The sequence below is a fragment of the Lycium barbarum genome, chromosome 12 (assembly GCF_019175385.1).
Source record: "Lycium barbarum isolate Lr01 chromosome 12, ASM1917538v2, whole genome shotgun sequence".
Taxonomy (NCBI): domain Eukaryota; kingdom Viridiplantae; phylum Streptophyta; class Magnoliopsida; order Solanales; family Solanaceae; genus Lycium; species Lycium barbarum.
The window spans coordinates 72717232-72733220 of record NC_083348.1 but is presented as its reverse complement, the minus strand read 5'-3'; the positions used below and the strand labels follow the sequence as shown (position 1 = coordinate 72733220).

The 15989-nt window shown below is 34.6% G+C and overlaps 1 protein-coding gene across 2 annotated transcripts; it reads left to right on the top strand.

Moving 5' to 3' along the window:
• The first annotated feature begins 6213 nt into the window (after positions 1-6213).
• On the top strand, positions 6214-10921 carry LOC132621475 (uncharacterized). 2 transcript variants are annotated; one of them, XM_060335759.1, is made up of 5 exons: positions 6214-6685; positions 8679-9464; positions 9706-9753; positions 9844-9922; positions 10022-10921. In XM_060335759.1, the coding sequence occupies exons 1-5, from the start codon at positions 6503-6505 to the stop codon at positions 10162-10164; spliced, it is 1239 nt and encodes a 412-aa protein (XP_060191742.1). In that variant the 5' UTR covers positions 6214-6502; the 3' UTR covers positions 10165-10921. The 2 variants fall into 2 exon arrangements, with proteins under 2 accessions (XP_060191742.1, XP_060191741.1); XM_060335758.1 differs by having other exon boundaries at positions 6220-6685; positions 9844-10921.
• The last annotated feature ends 5068 nt before the right edge of the window (positions 10922-15989 follow it).

Sequence of the window (15989 nt, the reverse complement as noted above, 5' to 3'; positions counted from 1 at the left end):
GTAAATTTATGTATACTATATGCATGGTAGAAGTTGAAATAATTATACCCTGCACAACTAATCCCCATGTATTAATAATATATGCACAACTTCAACCAACAACAAATAATCTTTAGTGATTAAGATCCGAATAATTAACATTCACTTAATAGCTGAACTTTGAATGGTAGTGACGGGTGACAAACAACTACATAAATGTGATGTCACATGAAGATTGATGGTGTTTTGTGCTTCGTACTAGGGCTGTGTATCGGGTGATTCAGTTCATTTGAAAATTATCGGTTAAACTTATCGGTTTGTAGACATGTTAAACCGTTAAAGAACCATTAACATATCGGTTAATGGGTTATTGGTTAATCGGTTTTTTATCGTTATCGGTTCGGTTATCGGTTTAACCGTTAAGATATCACACGAAATTTTTTCAAAAACAAAGAACCCATCTTCAAAGCAGAATCAGAAACGAATTAACAAGATGCAAAATGAATAAAGTAGCTACAAAAGAAAGTGCCTGCAGCAGTTAGCTATAAATGGAGTTTGAAACTGGAAGCTGGCTGGCATCTCTAAGACGTTAGAAACCTGAAACCTTTTCTTCATATTTACATGAATCCTAGTTCCCAGGCCACTGCTAACAGCTTTCCTTTGACAATGTTGTCTTTTTTATTCTTCTTCATCCGAGTCCTCAACAACTCTCCTGATTTTTGCTCTCTTTACCCGTTGCATCAGTGGCACAAAATTGTAGAGAAGAGCTGTTAGCTGCTTGCAAGTTATTTCCACAAGCATTTGGTACTTGATGTTTCGTAAAGTTTGTTTCACACCTTTGGAAGCAATTAGAAGCTTTGACATTCGGGCTAAGTTCTTGTAAAACCTTGCAGCTAACTTCACCAGTGAAAAATAAATTGACTTAGGATTTACTAAGTAATTATATATGGAAGGGTAATAATGGAATGAATTCACTGGGCTAGACTCCACAAATTATATATGAAAGGTTATATATGGAAGAGTACAATTGCAATTAAATAAATGATTATCGGGTTATCGGTTCACCGGTTAACAAAAGTGGTGAACCCAAGACCAATACCCCAATAACTATATAACACCACCCGATACCCGAACCATTAACCCACTAACCCGAACCATTAACCCAATAACCCAATTATCGGTTCAGATTATTAGTTTAACCGTTAACATGCACAACCCTACTTCGTACAGCCCAAAGCATCTTGATTGCACCTTCACATCTTCGTTTTTTAAAAAAAAAAACTGCCCTTTTTCGACAATATCGTCATTGTGTGCTGGAATATTCATTTATTCCCCTTTTCTATTCTTAATAATTCATCCCCATTTTAAGTTATGTATTTGTAATATAATTATAGCACTTTCTTTTTATAAGGTTTAGGCAAATAAAAATTACATTTTCTGAATTTTGCTTACTGATACACAACATTAGATGTTAATATATTGTATTAAAAATTCAGCTACTCCTCTCCACTAGGTGTCTCGTAATAACTATTAGCCGTTAAGGTGACTAGGTCCTCATTTGTTATTAAGATTAGCATCTCTGAAATTTAAATACACATCTGATTATTAAAATGTGCATTAAAATTTGATATTTGAATCTGAATACATATCATAATATTAAGATGTTTGTATTAAGATCAGAATACTAATTAATTAAGACTGTTTGTTTTTTCAACATGTGAACGTATAAAAATTATCTTTATTTAAAAAATTAATAAATATAATAATAAAATAATAATTACTCTAATACTATATCAATAAAACATTCTTAAAAAGTATATGGTGGTTGGTGACGACAATGCATAGGTTGGTGGTTGTGGATGCCGGTTTGGGATGGTGTTGCCTAATAGTGGTGTTGTGGATAGTATTTAGAGGCGATGGTGACTAACAATAGTGGTTGATGGTAGTAGTCAGTGGCGGCGCCTAATAGTTGTGATGAATAATAGTGATAGCTAATGGTGATGGTGATGGTGAATGATGACGGTGGTTGTTTGCTGATATATACGGGTGATAGATGATGATGATCATCAGTATCGATTAGCAGTGATGATTGTAAATAGTGGCTTGTGGTGATGATGATTGATTGTACTGATTGATAGTAGTGAAGGTTGTGGATGAGGTGATGGTAGTTGACTATGGTGGGTGAAATTGGTGAACTGTTATCTATAGAAATTCTTGAATAGATATATTAAGGCAAAATACATCAAATCACACTTAAACTATACCCAAAATGTCGAGTTCACATTCAAACTATATCGGTGACCTATTACACACTTGAACATCTAAAAAGTGAATTTAATACCACCCTGATGCGCACATAACCAGTTGCACAAGGGGAGATGTTACACACTCTCCGCCACATCAGCGCCATGTGGAAATCTTCTAAAAAAAACTATATACTTTTCCTTTTCTTTATTCATTTGATTTTTCTTTTGTTAATTATTTACATTAATTAATACCTAATTAATTATTACAATGTTCCAATAAACCATTCCACCATTGAACCACCACCATTGCCGCTAGCCCGCCAGCAACCAAACACTGCCTTCCCCCACCTGCATTCTTCTTCTGATGATGATGAAAAATCCCCCCAAACCCTCTTTCTTCTTTTTCATTAGCACCACTCCCATCCCCGCTCCTTCTTCCATCTCCACGCTACCCAACCCCCCTTTTCTCCTCCACCTTACTGCCACCCTACCTTTCTCTTCCGCTCCACCTTCACCCCACCCCCACTCCCACCCCCCAAACCCTTATTCTTCTTCCTACTGCTCTACCCCAAAACCATTCTTCATTTTTCAAGGTAGCGATAAGGAAGACAGAGGAGATAGGGGCAATGGTCGGTAGTGGGTTTGATGGTGGGTGGTGAAATTGTTTATGGTGGAGAGGTGGGGATGATGGAGGCAACGGTGGTGGTGGCAATTTTTTGCTTAATTAAAACTCTTTTTCTTTAAAAACTAATTAGTTATGAATTTTTAGCCCCTACTGATATATAAAGTTTATAGGCGTGATCCATTAGTTGATAGATAAAAAATTGTGGAATTGAAGAAAACCATTTTTTTAAATTTCGGATTTTTTGAATTTTTATTTGTGGCTTTGAAATGATGAAGAAGAAGGGTTTGGGGCGTCGGGATGGGGTGGCGTGGAGGTGGAAGACGGGGAGGAGGTGGGGTGGCGTGGAGGTGGAGAAAGGGGATGGGGTGGGAGTGGTGCTCATGAAGATGAAAATGAAGGGTTTGGGGTGGTTTTTTTTTGGGGGGGTGGGGGGGGGGGGGTGGGGTTGGGGTTTGAAATGGAGAAGGAATGAAAAAAAAAGCATTTATGAAAATCTAATTTCTTTAAAAAAATTATAATTTTTCATTTCAATATTAAAATTTTAAAATTAGTTTTTTTTTTCATTAAAATTACATTTCACTCTCCTATTTTTTAATTATAATATTTTTTGTGCCACATCAGCTTCTAGGGTGGTATTAAATTCACTTTTTAGATGTTCAGGTGTGTAATAGGTCGCATGTATAGTTTGAGTGTGAACTTGACATTTTAGGTATAATTTAAGTATGATTTGATGTATTTTGCCATATATTAATGATATTAAGATTTTGTGACATATCTCAATCATTTCGATTTATTTGTACCCATTAAATGATTGTAACTTAAAGAAAATAGACTTAGTGGTTATTTGATTGCTGGTTAGGAAAGGAGTTATTCATGTACTTCGTCCGTTCATTTTTACTTGTCCACTGTATTAAAAATAAATTTTACTTGTTCATTTTAGCATATCAAGAGAAAGAAAAAAAAATTAAAAAAAATATTGTTTTACCCTTAACATTAATTACTCATTTGCAAATCATTTTTTAAGTCTATTGAGACTATATACCAATTAATGCGGGTATTATAATAAAATATATACTTTTATTAGTTCTCAAGGAGTGTGAGAAGTCAAAAGTGGAGAAGTAAAAGTGAGTGGAAGGAGTACTCCATCCGTCCATTTTTACCTGTCCTTTATATTAAAAATAGATGTTCATTTTTACTTGTTCAGATTAGAAAGCCAGGAGATAATTTACCATCTAATACCTGTTTTACCCTTACTATAAATTATTGGGTTGAAAACCTCAATAAATTATTAGTGGCTGCACCGTCTACGTATTTGATTTTATGGCTGCAAAGTGTGTGTGTTTTACTACTATATATAAACGTAGATCTTGGGTTTTTAGTCGACCTCACAGGGGTAGCATAGTAATTTTGTTGGATTTTTGATGCACTGAAGTGGCTACACATGGCTGCTGAAGTTGTCTTTTCTAGACATATGGCAGTGGGTCTCGATAATCAATTTGTTTGTCCTCTTTCTTCTTTCACGGTGAAATCTACCACCTCCAAGCAAAGAAGTGGATCCCAATAGCCTTTTTTCTTTTCTTAAAAACCCAATGCCTAAAAAAAAAAATGGCTTGAGACCCATTAGAAAAATCATATAAGTAACTTCTCATTTAATTTTAATGGTGTTACCTTAATTTACTATTTTTTAAAAAAAATTTAATACATCGATAGCCTTTTAAAATAATTGCTAAATTTCATTTAAATATTTGAACTAAGAGTTATTCCAATTGAACATCTGAATATGTGATAACGTCAAATTTTAAAAAATACTTTTGTGTGCGTTTTCAAATGTCAATATGTCCCCTCTTGTAAGTATACACATTAGCCTCAACAAATCATAATGTTGTGTTTAATAAAGGAGATGTCATATTTTATGTAGTTAATTACCTAACAGATGCTAGCACTTGCAAAAGTTTTTTTAAAATTTGAATCGAAAGTGTCTAATAGGATCACTTTATAAGGTGATGTGTTCAATTGGAACAGGTTATAATTCGGATATCTAAATGAAGTTTACTGACAAATATAATGAACTATTGATATATTGAGTCGGGAGTGATGTTTACGACCATTTTGTGCAAGTGATCTTGCCAATTTGGCTAATGGATACATGTACACCAATCATTTAATATTCACTTCGTCTCAATTTATGTATAACACTGTTAGACTATGGATAAAGTTTAGAAGAAATTAAGAGTTTTAAATTTTGATGTCTAAAATATTTGTATGACTACAAATTATTTTATTAAGGGCAAAGGAAAATTTTATAATAATTTATTTTTATATAACAAATTAAAGTTAAATTTGGCTCCGGACTTAGCACGGGCCTAGAGCCACTAGTATATATATATATATATATATATAAAAAATAAATCACTATATCGATGTAGGATTTTCATAGTATCAAGTGTAAGTATATGATTCTAAAAACAATGTATATGCATTAAGCTATTATATCTATGTAGAGTTTTCATATATACGAGTATAAATATTTTATCTTAAAGTACCACAGGTATTATCTATAAGTAAACTAAATTATATTCTAATTGTATTTCAATATAATTGTATTTAGTGTGATTTGCCTTAATAATATTGTAGTCTATCATCATCTCCTCCACATTAGATTATTGCCCATAGGCAGTGGCTGGCTTACAGATGGAACTTCCCTCCACCCACACACACATCGCCCTCATTGATTATTCTACCCCAACCAAGGACTAACAAGGACACGCCACTTCTTTTTGCATCCCCACCTTTGATCGCACTCAAGACCAATCACGAAACTATTCCAATATGGCAAATCTTAAAGTCGAATTTCAAAATAGTCCCTTTTTTAGTAATATTTAGAGCCTGTTTGGATGGGCTTAAAAAAAGTAGCTTATAAGCTGAACGACTTATAAACTGCTTTAAATAAACTAAGCCAAACGAGTTCAATTATTTTTTTAAACTTATTTTAAACACAAAATAACTTTAAGCTGACCAGCCAAACACTTTAAAAAGCTGAAAACAATTTATAAGTTGTTTTCAGCAACTTATAAGCAGCCAATCCAAACGGGCTCTTAGTGTCTCATATTTATTTTGGGGCCTTAGTAATTTGGATTTGTTTTGAAAAGCTTTGACTTACAAACCATTTCATATTTCAATTCTCGAATCCAAAATTTTCAATTAAAAAATAAAAACATACTTAAAATAATTCATAGTCGACAACGTACCAAAGGGAAACTTCCACCAATTTACCTAGAAGTTTCCATCACTCATAAAATTGACGATCTAACTCAACAAAAATCAAAATCCAAATGTCACCAAACATTACCCAAAAGACATAACATAACATAACAAGGGTAAAGTAGAAAAGCAAATGACGGTCCAATCCAACTCAACATTTAAAAAGTCATAATTATTATAATAAAAGAAAGGATACTTACTAGAATTAATTAAAAGCAGGGGAAAGAAAGGTGGAAGGAGTCTTGTATTGAAGGCCACATATGTTCCCCCATTAACGCACTGTTGTTACCTCTGTGAACCTATTTTCTTCCTCCAAACAAATACTAGTCTAATACTCCATAAAATTATAAATCTGAAAAATAATCATAAACTATTATTGGAATCATAAAGAATGTCGTGTTCATCGTCGTCATCGGCATCGGAGGATGAAGAGGGATTCGATTCATATCGGAAAGGAGGATATCATGCTGTCAGAATCGGCGATTCATTCTCCGCTGGACGATATATCGCTCAACGAAAACTCGGCTGGGGTGAATTCTCTACTGTTTGGCTCGCTTATGATACCACTTCATCCGTGAGTTTTTAATCATGTTTTATTGGAATTATTTTTTCTGATTTTGTTTATCCGTGCTTTTGTGCGAACTAGTCAGAATAATATGCTTATTTCGAGATTATTTATTTTTTGAGAAGAATTGAGGTGTACTAATAGTTGTTATAATTCTCTCTTCTTCTTTTTTTTTTTTTTTGATAAATAGTTATCATGATTATTGATTTTCAAGTTTTATCTTCTATATTCTCGATCGTCCGTGAGTTTTTATCAAATTTTCTTCCATTTTATCTGAAAATGGTTTTCATTTTTTCTTTTAATTTTGTTTACCGGTGCTTTTGTGCGAAGTAATCAGAATTTATGGTTATCTCGAGATCCTATTTTATCATTATTATTCATTTTTTGATAAATAATTTGGCCGACCTCAGCTAGCTTATCATTATTATTTGATATATTTGATAAATATATCATTATTGTAACCAGTAGTAGTTGTTGTAACCAGTAATTATCATTATTATTTATATATTTGATAAATAATTATCATGATTATTCATTTTTAAGTGATCCAGAAAAAGCTGGTGAACACGAAAATGTATTGTTATTTGCAACCGGTTTCAATTTTCCTTTCTCTAGATGATCTATTAAATTGGATAACGTTTTGCTCAAGTATTAATTCCTTTTGATTAGTTACTATTTGCTGCGATTAGCGCATAGTTTATACCCTAATGTAATTGGGGAAATAGGTGCTACTCTGCTAGAGTTCCTTATTAATCTTTGAGGATTTCATATCCTTGCTTATTTGAGCCGAGGGTCTTTCGGAAACAGCCACCCTACCTCTCAAGGTGGGGGTTAGGTCTGCGTACACTCTACCCTCCCCAGACCCCACATGGTGGGATTATACTGGGCTTGTTGTTGTTGCTTATTTGGATATGGCACTGCTCCAAGGGGAAAAAAAGCTTTGCCTGTTGTCCACTCATTTGACATTTATTTCATTATTTGGGTAATGTAATATGATCTTTGAAACATCTTTATGCCCTGCCCAACTTACTACCACTAGCCTATAACATTTGTCAAACCATTTCCAACAAAAATAAAGTCTGTCGCTGTTCAGGGAATGAATTGTCTCCTTTGAGGATTAGTCATTAACATTTCAAGTAGTTATTCAGCCAGCAGGCAAGTTGTTTAAAATCCTTTCTGATGATAGAATATTCGTGCTCTAGTAATCCAGTTCAAAAATATGTATGCATAGTCTCAACATTACCATTCTCAAAAAAATTAAAAAAATGTATGCATAGTCTCTTAAAGTTAGTATAATGCTTCGACGGATATGTTGTTGTTGTTGTTGTTGCTTCGACGGATATGACGATGAATAAGCGTGAATTCTTTTCAAGTATGTGATAGCCATTACACATCCACAAGTGTTAGGTCCTTGATGCTAAGCATGATTTTGTGTACAGTTAAATTAATGTTTGAAGTAACTGTCATTGTTTGAGATGACTTCCATCTCCATTTGTTTCATGATCCCTTATTGTGGTAAATTGCATGTAATGTTTTCTTTACAATAAGGGCACGACTCAATTCAAGAAGTTTCGAGTGTCTGCTTCTTGAGGTGACTTTGCTTTGTGACCAAAATCAATTGTCTTGAGGGCCAACTTTGACCTGATGGAGTCAGTTGAGTAGATGGTTGAGTGACTGTTTGAGATAGAATATCAATATATTAGCAGCACCTCCTGTAGGTGTTCAAGGACAACCTCTTATGTGAGCCTCTTATTTTGAGTAAGCAGTTAAGCACTAAAGCACATGCAATTGCTCTTTCTTCATGGATTGTTTTCATTGAACTTTTAGTGATAATTTGCCATTTTCTATGCTCTGAAATGTTTCAGAAGCTTTTTCTCTAGAAAATTAACGTAAATTTTTTTTTTTACCAAGATTTCCGTTTCTCTTTGTTTGGAAGCTCATTGGGATTGTTGTGAACTTTAAATCTGGAGCTTACATAGTTGCCATATTTGTTTTCTCCCAGGGATATGTTGCCTTGAAGATCCAGAAAAGTGCACCACAATTCGCTCAAGCAGCTCTTCATGAAATTGAAGTCCTTTCTGCAATTGCCAATGGTGATCCATCTAGTAGTAAGTATGTTGTACGGCTTATTGACCATTTTAAGCACACAGGCCCTAATGGACAGCACCTATGCATGGTTCTTGAATTTCTTGGTGATAGCTTATTACGGCTGATCAAGCATAATCGCTATAAGGGCCTTGAACTGAACAAAGTTAGGGAAATTTGCAAATGTGTTTTGACTGGTTTAGATTATTTGCATAGGGGGCTTGGAATTATTCATACAGACTTGAAACTTGAAAATATTCTTTTACTTTCCACAATTAATGCCACAAAAGATCCCATTAGATCGAGAACGGCTCCCATACTTGAAAGGCCTGAGGGAAACCCTAATGGAGGAGTAACGATGAATATTATTGAGAAAAAGCTAAAGCAAAGGGCAAGGAGAGCAGCAGCTAGGATATCTGGAAGACGAAGTTCAATGGGTGGGGTTGGGACTCCAAAATCAATAAGATCTCTTGATGGGATTGACTTGAAGTGCAAGGTTGTGGATTTTGGAAATGCATGCTGGGCTGATAAGCAATTTGCACAAGAAATTCAAACAAGGCAGTACAGATCCCCTGAAGTTATACTTCAATCTGGATATTCATTCTCTGCTGACATGTGGTCTTTTGCTTGTATTGCGTTTGAGCTTGCTACTGGTGAGATGATGTTCACTCCCAAAGGTGGAGAAGGTTTCAGCGAAGATGAGGTAAGACTATTTCATCTATGTTTCCTTGTTTAACTGTCCTTTCATTGCATTATGCAACTGTTTTTCAGTTTCTTTTTTTCTGAATAAGTATTACGTTCTTCTGATTTGAGGTCTGGTTTTTCTTGTGTAAGGTGGAGTCGACCACTCGACCTAGTCTTGAAAGAATTATGTTTTACTTCATGAAGAGACATTATTTTAGAACTTCACTTGACTATAGTTGTTATTATTTGGCGAGTTGCAGGATCATCTAGCTATGATGATGGAGTTTCTAGGCAAGATCCCACGGAAGGTGAGCACATTATATTTGCTTTGTGGCCTTTAAGAACTATTTCTGAAAGTAGCTGCTGAAATATTCTTACTCTGACTTCTGGTGGAGCAGATAGCCGTTGGTGGGGCTAGATCCAAAGATTACTTTGACAGGCACGGAGATTTGAAGAGGATTCGCAGGCTGAAATATGGTTCTCTAGATAAATTACTAGTTGACAAGTATAGATTTTCCGAAACGGATGCTCATGAATTCGCTGAATTTCTTGGTCCTCTTTTTGATTTTGAACCAGAGAAACGACCAACTGCTGAGCTGTGCTTGCAACACCCGTGGCTCAATTTTAAAAATCTCAAGCGAACAGAGGTGAAGAGTGAATCAGGTGTGGAAAAGGTTAATGCGGGTATGAGTAAGCTACAAATTAAGGTAGGTAAGTGATGATGGGATGGATAGTCTTCTCACTGCTGTGCAGCCTTATGTCCCACTCTCCACCTGTATCAGTATCGCTTGTGATTTAATTTTTGGATTGTTTTAGTTTCTTAATAAGATTTGATTCATTCATTAGCTGTGTATTAGTAGTTTTGGATGATCATAACGGGAAAATGACTTCCAAAGGAGAAATTGACCTCACTCCTGAAATATTCCTAACTGAAGAATCTTCATGTGGTTCTAAACATTGACAGTCACTGAAGAAATGATTTCTTTTGCTCGTGTTCTTTTGAGGGCCCTGAGAAACAAAGCAAGCTCCATAATGACTGCTATATGGCATCATTTGAACTCAGCATATCCACCCAGGCAAGAGACTTTAGCTGCCTGGGAAAGTTGCTTTTTGAAGTCACTCTGTAGAAGTATGAGGAGCCATACATACGATAAGGAGAAAAAAGGGGGTTTACTTTTGTATATTGAACATTGGAAGGGAGCTGACGAGACCCTTGATCTTTGATTTGCCTCGACTTTCTAATGGACGCTAGCGATGCAAAAGCTGGCAAAGGATTTCGAACTCATGTTGAGTTCTTCTATGACAAAAGACATACAATTTTTGTATACAGGATTAAAGTTTGTCTCCACTCTTTTGATCTAATGCTTGTATTGGTTCTGGCTAGCAATCTAACTTTATCATATGTATTCAACATCTCTTGTAAATGTTTTGAGGTTTTGACCCAAAGAGAATGATACCAAACAAATATTTTCAGTCTGCTTGGTTTTTGTTTTATCCTACTACTCTCGCAATCTACGAGTTTGATTCTGAGGCTTAAAAGGACAAGGGTATAACCTTCTATGCTACGGGGGTGGGCTTATTTCTTTTATATTATGGACATTTATTTTTGTGCGATAGTAAAGAAACCAGAATTTGATTTTGATGTAGAACTCAGCAAGTAAAATAACAGCTGAATTTTGTATTGCTGAGCCCATCTTTTGGATACTTCTCTAGATAACGACCTTTGAAGCTGAAAATATAGAATCTAAGACTTTATGTGTACACGCGCGCATAAAACTTTCTATTCTATGTTAAGAGTTAACAAAGCATTATGAGCATGGTTAATATTTTCCCATGTTAGGTGTTCAAGAAATGTATGCGGTTGACTTAATTTTTGTGCAAAATTTGTAAATGAAAAGATGTGTTCGAGTCACAAATATATCCTTAGATACAAACACGATCAAATAGTATCTCTAGAAAGAAAGCGTATGTCTAAAACATAAACTGCTCAGGACAACAATATTGTTACTGAAAATAATACTATGGTTATCATTTACCATGCTTGATAATCATTATATTGTGTTATAGAGCCTGTTTGGATGGGCTTATCCCTATAAGCTGCAAACAGCTTATAAGCTAAAAAAAATAAGTTGGGGTAGTCTAACTTTTTTTTTACAGCTTATAAGCTGCTTTAGATAATCTAAGTCAAATGAGCCTAATTATTTTTTTGAGCTTATTTTAAGCACAAAATAACTTTAAGCTGGCCAGTCAAACACTCAAAAAAACTAAAAGCAACTTATAAGCAACTTATATGCAACTTATAAGCCAATCCAAACGGGCTCACAAAGAATTGTGATTGATTGAGAGAAGCACAAATTAGTATGCATTGTGTCGGTGGTCAGTGGGTTGGAAAGAGGATGGCAAAAGAGTAGAGGACAAGGATAGTATCCCCATCATGACCATGTGCGAGTCCACCCAACCTTAGGATGTGGGAGGGTCCAGAGTCAGAAAAGGTAGAAAATATTATTTGATGAAAATAAAACTTTTCGTCTTTAGAATATAAAACAACAATTTTATGTTCGAGTAACATCAAAGATTGTGGTGGACACCTAAGTATTTATCCAATAAGTTTTGGGTTTTGAGCCTTGATAATGGAATTATCTTTAGTAAGGGCGTTATGCTCAAAGTAGAACTTTCTAAAGCGAATATAGATTAGTCGGATCAATGGATACCGTGAAAACCCAAAATATAAGTTGTATACTCTAGTTACTTAGGTGGCTTTTTAAAATTTTGCACCTTTTGAATTTGCAAACTTATTTTTGAGTTCTTTTATAGCAGTAAGTATTTGTTTGAGCTAGCTCTTGGAAAAAAGTATGCCTCCTTAATTCTCCGATTTCGTCAAACAGATCGCAGCAGAACGTTTGTTTTGTTTTTTCTTTTCAATTATTTCTGTTTATTCCACACTCTGGAAATAAAATTAATAAAAAAAAGCATAGAAGCAAAAAATTCTGAAATTTTAATTTTGTGGTAAGTGTCTAAATGCATAACCAAACTCCAAGCTTAAACAGCACCTACAATTAAAGAAGAGAGACTTTGACTTTCTCCACAACTATATATCACTAACTAAATAAAATAGAAGTTAGCACTCATCCTTCAAATGAGCAGCTTGCTATTTATTAATTGCTTTGTGGTGATTATTTAAGATGGCCCGATCTGAGTTTGAAGACATCAGAAGATCTCATCGACAAGATCTAACAATAAAGACTTACTACTCCCAAGTAGAGCTCTCAATATGGGCTTGGCCCGTGAGGTCGGCCCAACCCAACCCTTTATTTAAGTGGGGTTGGGTTAAGATTTCTTTGGCCCATATAGAAGAGAGGCTCAAAAGCCCAGCCTCTTTTGACTGGGGTTGGGCTGAGGCCAGCCCTTAAGGCCAGAAAAGAATAATATTTTTTTTTTTTTTAAATCTAAGTAAATTAAACAAAAAAATAAAAAGTAATGAGATTAATAAAGAATGTACTTACTATTAAGTAGTAAATTAGAAACTGGAGTAATACTTTTTAGTCTTAGAATTTATATTATGTTTAATTTCTTTTGAACGTGATCTGAATTAGTGATAAAAAATAATAATTTTTATTTTTTCTCTTGATTTTTTTTCTTCTATGATATGGATTTGCGCAAGAATGGGTGGTAGAAGATTCTATTTCATATTGTAAAAGTTTCATGTTCAAATTGTACCAAAAATCACTTAGAAAATATTATTTCGGAAGACGAAAAGACTTAAAGGGCTGGCCCGTCCTAGCCCACGGCCCGCTTAAGGCTGGGTTGGGCTGCCATTTTGCTGGCCCTTCAATTAAAGGGCCAGCCCGTCCTAGCCCATTTAATTTTTTGGCCCTTTAGGACTGGGTTGGGCCAGCCCATTTTGACACCTCTACTCCGAGGGTTCACTTTTACTTGTTCACTATTGACTTCGCACGTCATTTAAGAATTAATTAATGAAGTATATATTTTACCAGAATATCCATATTAATTGGTGTATAGTCTCAATAGACTTGAAAAATAATTTGGAAATAAGTAATTAATGTTAAGAGTAAAACAAAAAAAAAAAAAAAAAAAAAATTATCTTTCTCTTGTATGTTAATATTGACAAATAAAAGTGAAAAATTTATTTATAATATAATGAACAAATAAAAGTGAACGAAGGGAATTATTAAGTCTTCACGGAATGGTTGTAATTGTGGAGGTTTTGATTTTGTTGTCCATTACTAATGTTATTTTAATTATAAGATACTTTTAGGGGAGATCAGTAAAAAATAACAGCGAAGATATGTAAATAAAAAATAATTTCTTTTGTATGGTGATTATCTTTTATTCAAATTATAAAAAAAAAAATGCATTCTCTGAATTCCATGTATGCGAGTATTCACGAAATGGTCTACTGGATCAAGCTTGATCAACTGTATTCACTTGCCAGTAATAATGCATACTGTGGCCCAAGAAGGTTTGGTTTGATATCCAGATTTCTAAGTTGGGACAATAACAGAGATGTACATGTCGGACATCTAGTTTACAATGTATAAATATAAATATTTGTAGTGTTTAAATATAATATTGTATAAAGGTGCATATACACCTCTTATATATTGTTACACAATGTATTTACGCTACCCCGTATTGTATAAAGGTGTATAAGCATTGCATAAAAGATACCTATATAATGTATAATAGTGTATAATGGTGAATATATACACCTTTTATACATTTTTATACACTATATATGCACTTCCTGAAGGACTACCAAAATCCACTTTAACACCATTGTATTTCCACCTTGTTACGCTAGAAACTTCAATTGAAGCAAAATTAGAACCCAATTGAATTTTTCAACTTCAGATTTGAAAACTTAAGAAAATTGTTTAAGAGTATGTGGTTCAAATTCTAACATTTTTGGTGAGTTCTAAAATATTGAAGCAGCTGGGTTTCAGTGGTGTAGTATAGGTTTCAATATAGGTTCTGATTTGGTGGTTCTTCTGTTTATGGTGATTTTGTGTGGTCTGGATGGTGTAGTATGAAGAGAAAGAAGAGAGAAGAGAGGCACGCTGTGAGAGAGAAAGGTATGGAGCGGTGGTCTTAGGCTGCAAACTAGATTGGTGAAGGGATATTTAGGGTAAGAAGAGGATTGTTAGGCTAATTTTGGTAAACTAGATCACTTTTGGTATTGGGCCGTAATTATTCCTTCTATGTTCCAACAGAAGATAAACAAGCCCAAAAACAGCAGGAAATGATGCACAGTTTTTTGCGCGGAGTTCCAGGTTTGAACCCTCGCTCAGTCAAATTTTTTTTAAAAAAATTGCAAGATAGAGTTTTGGATTCGCATGTGATTTTTTTTTTTAACTGAGCTAGATTCGAACCCAGAACCTCGGGATATTAAGCGAAGGGCAAAAATTAAAGACCAACAATTTGAGGGGTAAAAATTAAAGACCAGTGCCTTTGGAGGACAATCGTGCAAATGTGGTGTCCTTAAAAGTGTTTGGTCTTGAATTTTTGTTCCCGCTAAACAAAATTTTCCAAAAATGACCCTAACTTGAAAAAAATCATTGGGAAGAACTTTTATTGCCCCTCAGGTATAATTCTAACTTTTGCCTATAAGACAGAACTTGTGATTAATTGAGCAATTCACTATCTTGAAATAGCCTAAAATCCTGCCTTATAGGCAAAAGCTATAAGTTATGCCTTTTGTAAAGACACCTTTTAACTAATTTCCTCCAACAAAATCTTTCTTCTGCTGCCCATCGGGCATAAGTTTTAGCTCTTTCCTGTAAGACATGACTTGTGGTCAATTGGCAGGTCCATCAAACTAATTTATATCCACCACTTATGCCCAATGAGTAATATAAGCTTTGCCTAGCTAATTTTCTGAAGCAGAGGCTATAACTTAAAAAAACATGTTAAGAGGGGCCCAAAAATCAAAACCACCCCTATGGAGGCCATTTTGTCAACTTTAACCCCCAAAACAAGTATTCCAACTATTCATTTGTTCTACTTGAAACTACAAAGAGACGAGCTTCATATATAGGGGTCCAAGAACCGCGTCACCCGGAGTTGAACTTACACGTTTTGCATGAAAAATTTCCCACGCTGAAAGCAGGTTGACAAACACTTGTTGGCAAGATGATGTGTACTTGGGACCTATCCATAAAATTGCTAATCCTATTATGGCTCATTTAATACTCTAATCTGTTGGCCCAGACATCGTCGTTTTAAAAGAAAATACTTTAATCCGACATTGGTTATTTATGAGTCTAATGGAAGTATACTTATCGAAAGGACAACAGTAATAGTGGCACCTAAAATCAAGACAATGACTTGGAAAGGCAGTTAAGCATCTAACACTTACTATATATATATATATAAAGAGTAAGCAAAACATGTAACCAACTCACCCAACTGGGAACAAACTTTAGCTGCTCTCACTATCACAGCCTCAATTTGTTTATCTATAGCATGCTTACTTTTGAATTGGCTGTCCCTCATTTTTCAAGCAATTGGACCAATATTTTTTCTG